This window comes from Carex rostrata, chromosome 14, assembly GCF_964058835.1.
Source record: "Carex rostrata chromosome 14, lpCarRost1.2, whole genome shotgun sequence".
In the NCBI taxonomy this organism is placed as follows: Eukaryota; Viridiplantae; Streptophyta; class Magnoliopsida; order Poales; family Cyperaceae; genus Carex; species Carex rostrata.
The window spans coordinates 506,139-518,738 of NC_135931.1; the positions used below are offsets into that span (position 1 = coordinate 506,139).

Sequence of the window (12,600 nt, forward strand, 5' to 3'; positions counted from 1 at the left end):
ATTTTGTACAATCGATCGAACAACTAATTAAATAAAAAGGATACATACACATTTTGCTCTTATTGACAAGGCATCAACTAAACAATGTATATATGATACAATAAGCATTTGATTGTTTGGTTTTATATAGATCATATCTTAATTTCAGAAGAAGAAAAAAAAACAGTTCTCTCTATATATATCTCCATTTTCTTACATAAAAGTAAAAGCTTACGCACATGTATATTGAAGATCGCAAGGACTCAATTCAACTGGTATTTCGGATTTTCGGTTTGTATATATATAATTTTAACTATTTGGTTGTACGTGACTTCAACAAGTTTTGTCTTTTTTTTTAATTATTCTTGGGACTCAAATAAAACATGATTAACAAACTAAATCAAGAGTATATGTATATATATACACACACACACACAAATATATTATATGTCATTTTGAGTACACATGCATAAGTCCCATGCAATTAGAAGTAAGGAAACCACATATATAATCAGAGGAAAATAAATAAATAAAAGATGCAGAGATAATGAGAGGTGGGTCCAGGAGTCAATGCTACAACACATGCATTCTTCCCCTCAGTATTCATCAAAAAGGCATTATAGAGGAGATGAATCCAAGAATAATGAGCAGCAGTTGTCACATGGCCACAGGATTGAGCATTCTTTCTCACACTTGCATGCACATGCATTTGCCTGTAAATCCACATGCTCTTGTATCTTTCCACTCAACTATCCACATGCAAAGCCAAAGCCACTTCATTTGTCCATGTCTCCCAACCTAATCTCTTGAGCCATCTTAGTCTTGATGGAAACAACACACAAGAAAAGCAATCTTACAGACACACCTAAAGATACACACACCAAATGCTATAATCCTATACATGCACCAACCAAGTCACAACTTGCAAGTAAAAAAAAATTCTCACCCAAACAAACAAGTTCCCTTTGCTTAATTAGGTTAAGTAATTAGTATTTTTTTTATATATATTTGTTACAATGATTATATTAGTTATATGAGTTCATGAGTTGCATGACAACTTCCATTTTGTTCATTGAAAAACAGTTGAACATGCATGTCTGACTAATGATTCTTTCCAGTTAATAGCTAGACGAAGTGGCGGCTGAGCAGAAGCGGTGGCGAGTACATGAGATAAGATGATCATTCGTCAAACCAGCAGCTTGCATGAATGAGTGTATGACAGTCGGGCCCACTAAACGGAAACCCCTTCTAACCATGTCTTTGCTTATGGACTCTGATTTAGAGGTTTTGACAGGAATTTTCCTGCCAAATTTGTAATTTGGAGCAAGCGGCTTGTAGTTCACAAAACCCCATAGATACTTGTCGAACGAGCCAAAGTCTCGCTTAACCTGCCATAATATAAAAATTAATTAGAAAGGTAGGCTAAAAACATGTCAATTTATCTCTTATATATCTTAAAAGGGAAAATGGCAAGTAGACAACTGATGGTATTATTGATCACTCATGCATCATTCCGTTTGGTACCGAATACTGATTGTATGTATGTTTCTCCAATTCAACCTGATAACATTTTGATACAAACAGTTGCTCTGTCAATTGCATGTTTGGTTTTACTCACTGGTTGGTCTGTTTGCTTAACCGTTCAGGTTCAGACAATGTTAATTTCTCTGTTTATACAGTCTATTTAATTAAGGCTTTACTTCAAAGACACCAACAAAGTTTCTATATCTATTCCAGCATGGTAGTGTATTACTCGTCAACTAAAGTCTTCATGCAGAGAATACTAGTTTTGTAAAGGGGATGTGTAATGTTTAAAATCATTTTATTGCCAAAGGCATCAATTGAACCCCAAGGCAAATTGATCCAATAATTTGATATTTTCAGCAAAACAGAAAAAAAAAATTTATAATAATAATAATAATAAATAGATGCTTTCAATAGTACATTTTTCTTGTCATTTGCATTAATAATTAATGTCCTGTAACGGTTGTGGATCAACAGTATATTTTCTAACATTTTGTGATTCTACAAAGGAAGAACTTTCTGTTGATCTTCAAGTATTCAAAAAGTATTGTAACAAAAAAAAAAAAAAGTATTTATTTTTATACCTCGAGAATTTGCTTTGCATTATCAACAACACCATGAACCTTTGCCAGATCCAACCCATGCTCTGTGCTGATTAATGCCATCTGCTTCTCTGTGAATTTGGAAACTAATTCTGCATCAAATCCAGCAAAAGCATGCCTGAAATCCTCTCTTTTTTTGAGAATTGCAGTCCAGTCTGAACCAACTTGTGCTCCTGATAGCGCCAACAGTTCAAACAACATCCTGAAACAAAATTAAACAGAATTGAATAAAATTTATGAATACATTTTTTTTATCAGCTTTAATTTTTAGTCAAGCTGAGAAAAAGATAAGTGGTAAGCTTACTTGTCATCGTGCTCCGGCACACCCCACTCCTCATCATGGTACACTACATAGATAGGATCTGCACCACAAAATAAATTAAGGATATCACTTAATTAATACCACAAAATATTTAGTAATTACCTATATAAATTCCAAGAAAAAATAGTGAAACAAAATTATTTTTCTTTTCATTGAATTATGTACTAACCGGAATAATTTGTGATGAAGCTGCATCTTTTCTCATCTTGGCAACCGGTCGTCTCATAAATCGTGGCATCAACCACACTAGCTGACTTCCTCTCAACCATTGATTTTGTGCGCCCATAATGCGCAATTCGCATCTTCCTCTGAGCTTGCACAATTGCAGTTTGCACCCTCTGTGCAGCCGCAATGCTCCCCGCCACATCAATTGATACCGGCACATGATGACTCAGCTTCTTAGTCTTTGTTGAGCTGACTGGTTTAGGAGGCATCATCGCTGCTGCCAGCCTTTGCTCTGTTGGATTTGTATGGATTTCATTGCTAGTGGAGTTGTTGAAGGAGGAAGGGAGAGAAAGAGATTTTTGGAGGGATTTTTTGACTGGATGGGAGGTGTCAGGGACTCGGTTGCCAGCCGGTTGTAAGACGGCTCGACCATCGATTTGGGCTACCGGGGGAAGCGTGGCGGTTTGGCCAGAGTTTGATTTGAAGTTGCACATTTTGATGTTGGTTTTGTGGGTATTAGCTTGAAATTAATTGGAAGTGAGGCTAAAGAAGAGGGTGAGGATGTTATATATAGAGAAACAGAGGATAACGAACTTGATTTTTTATAAGGCAGTGTTGGTGTGATAAATAATGTAAATGTATTTTTGGAATATGAATTGTGTCTTGCAGTGATTTGTTACATGAAGTGTCGCATGGCTACTTGTTACAGAGAACCTGATGTAAGAGGATAGATTAGAAGAGGAGAAGGTGGTGGGGCCCAAGGAAGGGATGGGGAAGGTACGTTGTGATTATAAGCTACTTTTAAATTATCTTGAAATAACGGGACCAAGTTTAATTTCAGGCAGTTTTTTTTTTTTTTGAAAGATTTTCATTTAAGAAGAATTTTCTAAGAATTTGGTTTCTTAAAATGTAGTTTGTTTCTCCTTGCATGCATAAAAGAGGGATTGACCTGACCTGACCTGACCTGTTTTTACACTGGTAGTTGGTTTGGTCTATTGCGGCATCAACACGAGGTACATACTTAGGAGGCAGTACTATTGCGGCATCAAAGGGAAGGGACCAATCGGACCATGGAAAAAGAGAAAGAAACAAAGAAACGAATCACTTTAGAGTTGGATTTGGAAATTGGAATCATCAGCACGAGGGCTGAATGGGACCTCAAACCCAAACCAGCATTTGCATTTTCCAAACACTTGTTAATTGAAAAACCTACCTAAACCGTGTGAGCTGCTTGGATTTTGTCACACCCAGACCCACTCACATGGCTTGGTATTTGTTTAATACATCTCATCGCACGGCCCATATTAAATAAAGGCCCATCAATTATGGGCCTCTTATAGATATCAGAAATCGAAGCAAATCCAATTTAGAAAAAGAAAAAATTCAGAAAAAGTTGAGATAAAGAAGAGCACACTGGTCTCCCGCCTCATGAGCCATGGCGTCACTACTCTCTCCGGCGATGGCGCAATCCATGGTGCTCCGCTCAATCCAACGGCCAAGGTTACTCGCACCACTCCACCGCAGTTGTACGGCCACTTCAAACAAGCGGTCTAATTCTAAGCTTTCTCCTATTTTTCTGCGCCGCCCAATCCGCCACGTCATCGCAGCCTCTTCAGTCGAGGGAGAAGAGGCTGAGCTGAGCGAAGGCACTGTAAAAGACACTGTAGAAGAGGAAGAGGAAAAGGAAGAGATGGTGGAGATAGAGGCCACGCCGGAGGAGCTAGAGTACATTAGCGAGATACAAAGAGTGAGTGAATTTCAGTGTTTTTCTTTTTTCTTTTTTTTCCTTTATTCAATTAATTTAGAGTATAATCCGGAGTATCAACTGTATAAAACTTGTGCGAATAATTTGAGCTATTATCCTCTATGCAGATCTTGGAAATGTTAAAGAAAAAGAGAGACATGACCTTTGGTGAGGTGAGCTGAGCTCTTTTTAATTCCAAAATCTATCTACTGGCAGTAAAGTGTCTAAATTCCTGGGGCTGAACTACAAAATTTAGCTTGGGTGGCTGAAATGTGTAGCGGCTAAGATTTGAACCCCAAGTCTCCATGACCAGAAAGTAGAATTCTAACCACTAAGCTACAAGCACACATGTAACATTTTATGAGGGGCATTGAATAATATCAATACTTTTGAAAAAGTTATTGATTAAATTTCAATATACAGAATTAAAAATATTCAATTCATGGGAATGACTAAGCATCCCCTACCATTAATGTAGATCTTCCCTTGTAAAGTTCTAAATCTTAATAAGTTGGGTTTTATTGTAGGTTAAACTAACAATAATGATTGAGGATCCCAGAGACATTGAAAGGAAGAGGCTGCTTGGAATAGAAGATCCTGACGAAATCACCAAAGATGACCTAGCCGATGCTTTGGCTGACGTAGGTAGCTGTAAGACAATGTACTTATTCAATTGGTTAGCTATAAAACATTATAATTATGTTCACGTTTGGCCTGGCATTGAACAGTAGTAGCTTGGGTTTGAAAGATACATTTTCATTTGTTGGCTTGTTTATATAAAGTAGAGCAGTGCCTCATTAAAAAGAAAATGCAGAAAGTATTATGCACTAGCCCCCAACCTAAGAAAACTAAACTGGTTTATAGTGTTGGAGGTAGTCATACCAACTCAGATCCTTATATACTTTTCATTTTTGATAGATCTTAATGTTGGAATATAAATCTGCAAATATGAAGCCTAATATTTTCTTTTTATGTTTCATAACTGAACAGGTTCATGAAGGGAGAGTTCCAGAGAATCGAGTTGCTCTAAAACTACTTGCCAAGGAGTTGTCTGAATGGCCTGAACTGGAGGTAACCTGACAATATTATATGAAAGGACTTGTATTTCACTTTATGTTATATGCATCTTTCCAACCAGAATTTATTTAAAATAAACTAATGACAGACAGATCTTGAGGACTTCTGCTTTAATTCTTAATTGGGAGCTTTTAGTGTTTACATGAAGGGTATTAATGACTGGGGCCTATGTACCAAAATGTAAGGACTAAGGACATGGCTCAACACAACACGACATGGACACAGCTTTCCACATGGTTTTGCAAACTAAATATTGAATATATCCTTATCTGAAAAATTAATATTCAATTGTGAAAATAACCAAAAAAAAAAAAAATAACATTCAAAGAAATGTTGAAAGATTGACCCCTATGAAGTAAAGCTTTCATATCTTGGGAATTATAATAATGTTGACGTAAACTTTTTTTTTTTTTTTGAAGGTCAGGTAGCAAACGTAAACTTTTATAAATAGGACTAATAAAAAAGAACATTGATGAATACACAATTTTTGTTCGGTTATTTTCTGACCATCATATTTGATATCCACCAGTCAATTTATCATGAATGTCCCCTACTGAAGATATAGGAGGAGAACCAAATTTTAGTTTGATTCTAGTTAGAAGTGGGTACTCATCTCTGTGGTAAGGAGATTAATTTTGATACTTTAGTTCCAAAAAAAAATCCTGCTTCCTTCAATGCTGTTAGCCATCACGTGATCTTGCGTGACAACTCGGTGCTACTTGTCTGACTTGTTATCACGGTTTCCAACCCTTTGCCAACCTATTGACCATGTCTCGGGTCCCAGTTTGTCATGCAAAGTATCCATGTTTAACACGGTTCATTTCAAGATGTGTCTGTGCTATGTAACTTGGACTCATCTGAAGCTTTCAGATTAATTTCATAAAGACAACAACAGGGCAACTGGGCCAAGTGAACAGTATTACTGGTCAGATTTGGTACCTGCAAATTTCAACTGAGATTTTTTTTTTTTTTATAACATTATTAGGTGCATTGTAGCAAAGATCTCTCGTATTAATAAAAGTCCGCAGTGTATATTTACTTGGAATTATTGAGTTCATGTAGTTATCCCTTCTTGAAACGAATACATTTGTAATTCTTATTTGTTTTGGCAGGTTGAGGCCCCAAAAAAGAAAAGCAAACCAAGCAAATCTCTTTATGCAAAGGCCACAGACACTGGAATTGACCCTGAAAGGGCAGCCAAAAGACTTAACATGGATTGGGATACAGCTGCTGATATCGATGATGAAGACGAGGAGGATGAGTCAGAAGTCCCTCCTGCTGTGGTAAATTAATTTTACTGCCAACCTTCATTTTTTTTATTGGAAAGTTAGGTAGCTAGTTTTTGGTGCCGAGTTAAATGCCTGCTATTTTGCCAGGAGATTTGTAACAGGGCTTTTTCTCCTTTGTTTTTCACAGAATACCCTGAAAAATATAGTGATAGTAACCAGCAGATAGAGGCCTTGAGAATTAACACCACCATGAATAGTGTCCTTAATAATAGTAAATTTTAGATACATTAGTTGTTTAATTCTCTAACACAATGAGCTCATATCATAGTACAATTAGAGCTCTCAAGATCTACTGTAAACCGAGGTATGGAGAATTTTTGCAGCTAACACGGTACAATATACTCTGCAATTTAAAGCACCTCACTTCTGGCAATATTACAAAAAAATTATTGTAACACCAATATTTACCATAATACAATTTAACTAACCCCCCCCCCCCCCCCCCCCCCCCCCCCCCCCCCCGGTTGGAAATGCAACCAGTATTGGCAGTGGCTCATTAGTAAACAAAATAGGTAGCGCCAGAAAAATGAAGGTCGTGTAACTAATATTTCTACATTTCTGCAGGGATATGGAGCTCTTTATCTGGTAACTGCTTTCCCTGTCCTAATTGGGATAGCTGTTGTGTTGATTCTTTTCTACAATTCTCTTCAGTAAATATGATTAGTCTGTTTATTTTTCTTTGTTTATATGTATATTGATCCACTTATCAGTTTAATACTATCTCTCGCTTGAATCACATCTTCTGTTAGGTCATAAATCACAATCCAAATATATGTGATATTCTGTCTTAATCAATGAGATTTCAAATCTGTCTTAGATTTTTTCAGATGTAATTAGTAATCTACTTTGGCCAATACAGACAGCTAATGCTCATATCATGTTGACAATGTCCACTGCAGGTAATAGAAATTATAACTAATTGAAAATTCCGGTGATATTAAAGAGTTCAATTATTGAATTGTTTTTTGTCATACAAATCAGCAATTCTCTAAAAAGTGCCATGTTCTACCCATGACCATTGAGAGTGAGGCTCCACAAATGGTAAAGAGCCGACTAATTTTTTAGTACTCCTTTTTTTCTGGGAGACCGGATCTGATAATTGTTTTGTTTAGAGTAATCACAGACAATCTAGATACCTTTTTATATACATTCAATTTAAATTACAATTCTTGGACCCTTGCACCACCTTAATATTTCTGCCTAGCCATTTTTCATCGAGTCCAACCGCAAATTCATATTAGGTCTTAATCCAAATTTGATTTGAAGACCTTAAATCTACTTCCACGTCCATGACTGGCCGAAATTACAAAACGCAATGTAGATTTTATTTAGAATTTGTAATTAAATATTGATTAGAGACCCAAAAAGAAAGTTGAAGTATTACTATGGTGATTGGTGACAACATCCAGCAAACAAGTGAACATTTGTAATAAACTTTTATCAAGTCCCGATCAGCAAATTAATAAAGGGAATTCGCGAGCTTTAGTCTTACGTACTAAGCTGCACATAAATTCATTTTTTTTCGCATATAATATATGCCAGCTTGGTGTCCTGGCACTAAAAGATTACAATAAAATCTAACTGTAATGTCTCAATCTAAAGAAAAATAATAAACTCTAATTATAGTAATTATTGCTGACCCCCGGGCTTTCTAAAAGTTATATATTTCTCTGAAGCTGTTGAGCTGACGTCAGCTCAACACCTTCATCTTTCGAATTATAATCTGGATCTCTTTTTTTTTTTTTTTTTTCTCACTAATGAAGACGTGCCATACCCTCAACTAAACGAGAAAAATGGCAACATGAGGGACACTATGCACACAGCGTGCAAAGCATAATCAAGACGAACTTTGTTTAGACCAGACTCACAGCCGTACAAAAACATTGTAACACACTGAAAATAGGACCCACGCTCAGAACCGTAGGTGTTATAATGTTATTTCCTTGCAAGACACTACCTTGCATGATATTTGTTCCTCTCAGTGCTCCTGTAATCCCGGAGCCATGCTATTATTAATTAGTGTTATAGCCTTACAGGATGTATATATGGACTAAGGCCACCAACCAGCTAAACCAAACTATCCACACACGCCCACACGCACAGACGCACACAATCTATTCGAATTCTCTTGTGCTGTGATTACACAGAGATGATGATGAGTTCTTCCATGAGGCAACCATCACCAGAATTGTCCCATTTCGAACAGAACCATGACAAGTCATTCAGTGCTAGTAATCTGGACATCAAAAGACGGAGTTCGAAGTCAATTGTGCGAGACAGCTTCAAGTGTGGCATGGCATGCTTATATATGCCTGGTTTTTATAAGAGAAAATCCATGTTGCCGCTACCAAGGAGTGCACAACAAACACCTGAGAGCACAGTTGTGGCTGGTACTGCCGGGATCTCAATGGCACTTTCCCTTGAGAGAACCGAATGTAGTTCCAGCTCTTCAGGTAATGCCTTATCCAAACAATACTGTTACTTGTTGGTTTGTGTATATGTTTGTGCACATCATCACATTGTTGTTAGTTGCTACATTTCTATACAACTAGTCATCTCTGAGCAATAATAAGTATACCTGTCTAGCTTGTATGGTTAATATCCTTTAATCAACCTAATTATGCTACGGCTAATCAAACAAGGTAATTAATATGTGACTAAACTGTATATAATAATTACAGGTATAGTCTTCAACCTGATGTCAGAGGAAGAGGAATTAGAGGGATGGAGATCCCCTTACTATGACTTGCCAGTAGAACTGATCAGAAGAAGCATCGATGCAGACTCGCCCATAAATGCAGCTTTTGTGTTCAACTGTCAACCAAAGAGAAACAGTAAGGGTAGAAGACCCTCTGCATTGCCTCAGAGTATGTCGCTTTATGTGAACAATTCTCGCAATCCTAATCTCGCATGGGCTCCGTCTTCTTGTCCCGCATCACCCTCATCTGGGTCATGTAATAGTAATACAGTCAGATTGTCAAAGGCTTTTCCAAAAGAAGAAATACTGATATCAAGTGACTTTTCTAATCATTCAAATTGAGGCTTCAATTACTGCGGCTTTTCTAATCCAATCTGTAACTTATTTTTGCTCATACTTAATATGGCATGGAAATTTTGAGGTGACTTTTCTAATTCAATCTATAATTTAATTGTGTGCCTAGTGAAAGCCAATTCATTTTTGTATTTAATAGGAAAAGGTTAACTTGAATTGCATTTAGTTGTATGAAACGAGCAGAAAAATTATTTGGTTTATTATTTTTCCATGTTTGTTACTACTTACTAGCAAGCTATAAAACAGAGACTTTCCGACATGTTTTCTCTCTACGGTACTACAAATAAGAAAAATAAAAGATAAATAAGACCATATGTTTAGCACCTTTCCGAACTGTCTAAGTTATCCTTCCTTTATTTAGATTTGCTGCACCTTTCCGAACCCAAATAACACCATATGTTTAGCACCTGTTTAGCAATACTTCATCCACAATTTGGCTTCCTTCAAGGCATGTTGTGCTAGCCTTCTTGAATCTGTTGCACACCCTTCAAAAATCAGTTTATTGCGTGCTCCCCACAAAAACCAGCACACTGCAAATAAATATGAACCCCATTTATCTCTTGAGAACCTTCTCTGGCATGCCCTCCAACAATCCAATATTGCATCACACATAAAAATTTACACCTTAGCCCACTAAAAACAAAAAGAATTACATTTTCTACTCGTATGTATGTCTATACACAATTCCTATATTACAACCAAGCTATTGTACACACATACAACTTTGCTGTACTAATTAAACACCATGAAGCAGTTTCAGTTTTTGTTTTGTTGAACGCTCCTGTGTTACTGTGTACCTGTTTTCTCTGAGGCGTCTAGCTTGTACCGACATATAACAGGTTCTTGATGCCAGACAGCTTAATTGAGGTCAGGTCACCCTGTTTGAGTTCAAACCGCTTCAGGTTGGGATTTGCTCAACTCAAACCATCCAATTTCAACTCTAGAGTCTAGATCAGTTTAGTAATCAAACAACCTGAAGAGTTACACAACTACTAATTAATTTGATTGATTGAAATTGCAAGATATATATGAACCGATAAAATTCTAATGGAGGAACTCGATCGAGCTATATATTCTGCCATATGATCATGATGACCCAGTGAACGGGTTAATTATACACATGGCAAAAATGCTATGTACCTTCTCAGCCTTAGGACCGTTCGGTACTAAACATTAATTCTTCCATAATGTAATATATAGAAGCAAAAATGTTTTAGGGATAATCTTCTTCCATACTACTATAAAATAAGTCGTTGATGTATTATATATTTATATTTATATATCATAAATGTTTTGGTCTTTCTATTAGGCTCGTTTTTAATTCTCATTCTTTTTCTGAATTAATTAGAGTACTGGTAAAATAGATATATATTTTCGAAAAAAAAAATTATCAAGAACAAAAAGTTTGATGTAAGAAATTTTGATCATATAGAGGTAAAACTAAAAGAACATTTTCTACTCTTAGACATAATATATTTTTATAAATAAAACCTTTTTTCTTTATAAAAGCAAGTCATATATCTCTGTTCTTTTTAATTTCTTGAATAAGAAAGAAACATGAGTCAAGCTCCTATCCTATTAATCGCAATTGGTTTACAAAAGTTGAAGGGTTTTGAGAGAAAAAATTTGAATCATTTCTTGATTTGTGAATGTCACTCCAATTTTATCGTATGTAGACATGACCCTTTTTATTTGTTGAAACATTTTTTTTTCAAATAAATTTTCATAGCTAATATACATATATATTCATTGTTATTATCATCGTTATTAATTATCCTTACTGTTCAGTTTAATATCGTTAGTATTAAGTTTATATCTTTATTTAAATAAGATTTAACTTAGTGGTGAACTAAAAAAATTAATAAGAAAAGATCAAACATATGGCGCCTTAAACCGGTTCCGACTAAATGAAAACCGATTTTTTTTTAAAATACCAAAAAAAAAATTTATTTTATTAAAAATAACCAGGTCCTGAGTGGAATTTTAAAAATACCCAGGCCACAGATTTTTTCCGCGCCTCGGAATTTTTATTCCGGGCCACGGAAAAAATTCGCGCCCCGGATTTTTTTTTTTTATTCCGAGAGCGGATTTTTTCCGCGGCCCAGTTTTTTTTTTTTTTTTTTAGAGTTTGGAGAAAGAAAATATTATTTTTTTGGCCCAACTTTGCACCTCTGGTTAACATATCAAAACATCTTCAAAAATCATGACAATTTACCGACATGCATTCTTGACGTCATAGAATAAGACTGTGAAGTTTCATATAAAATATCAAAACAGATCGTGAGATATCGGTTCTCAAAAATTGCCCGAACTGCTGAAGGAGTGCTTCTGAGCCCAAATTTGCACATCTGATTAACATATCAAAATACCTTCAAAAATCATGAAAATTTACCGACATGCATTCTTGACTTCATAGAACAAGACTGTGAAGTTTCATACAAAATCTCAAAACATATCGTGAGATATCGGCTCTCAAAAATTGCCCAAACTGCTGAAAGAGTGCTTCTGAGCCCAAATTTGCACCTCTGATTAACATATCAAAATACCTTCAAAAATCATAAAAATTTACCAACATGCATTCTTGACTTCATAGAACAAGACTGTGAAATTTCATACAAAATTTCAAAACAGATCGTGAGATAATGAAACATAACAAAACTGAAAACTCAAACATAATAAAACATATACTAAGAAGATAATAAAACTGAACATAACAAATCAAAACTCAAACATAACAAAACTGAACTCTCTCTGAAGGAGTGCTGAAGGAGTGCTTCATGATTTTTGAAAGTGTTTTGATATGTAAATCAGAGGTGCAAATTTGGGATCATAAGCACTCCTTCAGC

The 12,600-nt window shown here is 35.7% G+C and overlaps 3 protein-coding genes across 3 annotated transcripts; 2 read left to right on the top strand and 1 right to left on the bottom strand.

Annotated features, from left to right (window-relative positions):
- Positions 1 to 413: 413 nt before the first annotated feature.
- Positions 414 to 3,136, bottom strand: LOC144565803 (uncharacterized). The gene is made up of 4 exons (XM_078315641.1): positions 2,597 to 3,136; positions 2,410 to 2,467; positions 2,088 to 2,307; positions 414 to 1,367 (listed from the first exon to the last, which is right to left on the bottom strand). The coding sequence occupies exons 1-4, from the start codon at positions 3,084 to 3,086 to the stop codon at positions 1,098 to 1,100; spliced, it is 1,038 nt and encodes a 345-aa protein (XP_078171767.1). The 5' UTR covers positions 3,087 to 3,136; the 3' UTR covers positions 414 to 1,097.
- An 811-nt stretch (positions 3,137 to 3,947) lies between these two features.
- CEST (death domain associated protein) lies at positions 3,948 to 7,518 on the top strand. Its single transcript, XM_078314745.1, has 6 exons — positions 3,948 to 4,339; positions 4,465 to 4,509; positions 4,864 to 4,977; positions 5,327 to 5,407; positions 6,526 to 6,696; positions 7,267 to 7,518. The coding sequence occupies exons 1-6, from the start codon at positions 4,028 to 4,030 to the stop codon at positions 7,354 to 7,356; spliced, it is 813 nt and encodes a 270-aa protein (XP_078170871.1). The 5' UTR covers positions 3,948 to 4,027; the 3' UTR covers positions 7,357 to 7,518.
- A 1,208-nt stretch (positions 7,519 to 8,726) lies between these two features.
- On the top strand, positions 8,727 to 9,742 carry LOC144565490 (uncharacterized). Its single transcript, XM_078315258.1, has 2 exons — positions 8,727 to 9,155; positions 9,384 to 9,742. Exons 1-2 carry the CDS (start codon positions 8,852 to 8,854, stop codon positions 9,740 to 9,742), a joined length of 663 nt encoding a protein of 220 aa, XP_078171384.1. The 5' UTR covers positions 8,727 to 8,851.
- The last annotated feature ends 2,858 nt before the right edge of the window (positions 9,743 to 12,600 follow it).

Bases quoted from the DNA above. Each gene is read 5' to 3' on its own strand.
- CEST (XM_078314745.1), top strand. From the start codon at position 4,028: ATGGCGTCACTACTCTCTCCGGCGATGGCGCAATCCATGGTGCTCCGC. The intron at 4,340-4,464 runs GTGAGTGAATTT...TCCTCTATGCAG, and splicing joins ACATTAGCGAGATACAAAGA to ATCTTGGAAATGTTAAAGAA. The intron at 4,978-5,326 runs GTAGGTAGCTGT...ATAACTGAACAG, and splicing joins TAGCCGATGCTTTGGCTGAC to GTTCATGAAGGGAGAGTTCC.
- LOC144565803 (XM_078315641.1), bottom strand. From the start codon at position 3,086: ATGTGCAACTTCAAATCAAACTCTGGCCAAACCGCCACGCTTCCCCCG. The intron at 2,468-2,596 runs GTTAGTACATAA...TTTGTGGTGCAG, and splicing joins CTTCATCACAAATTATTCCG to ATCCTATCTATGTAGTGTAC. The intron at 1,368-2,087 runs GTATAAAAATAA...ATATTATGGCAG, and splicing joins ATGCAAAGCAAATTCTCGAG to GTTAAGCGAGACTTTGGCTC.
- LOC144565490 (XM_078315258.1), top strand. From the start codon at position 8,852: ATGATGATGAGTTCTTCCATGAGGCAACCATCACCAGAATTGTCCCAT. The intron at 9,156-9,383 runs GTAATGCCTTAT...TAATAATTACAG, and splicing joins ATGTAGTTCCAGCTCTTCAG to GTATAGTCTTCAACCTGATG.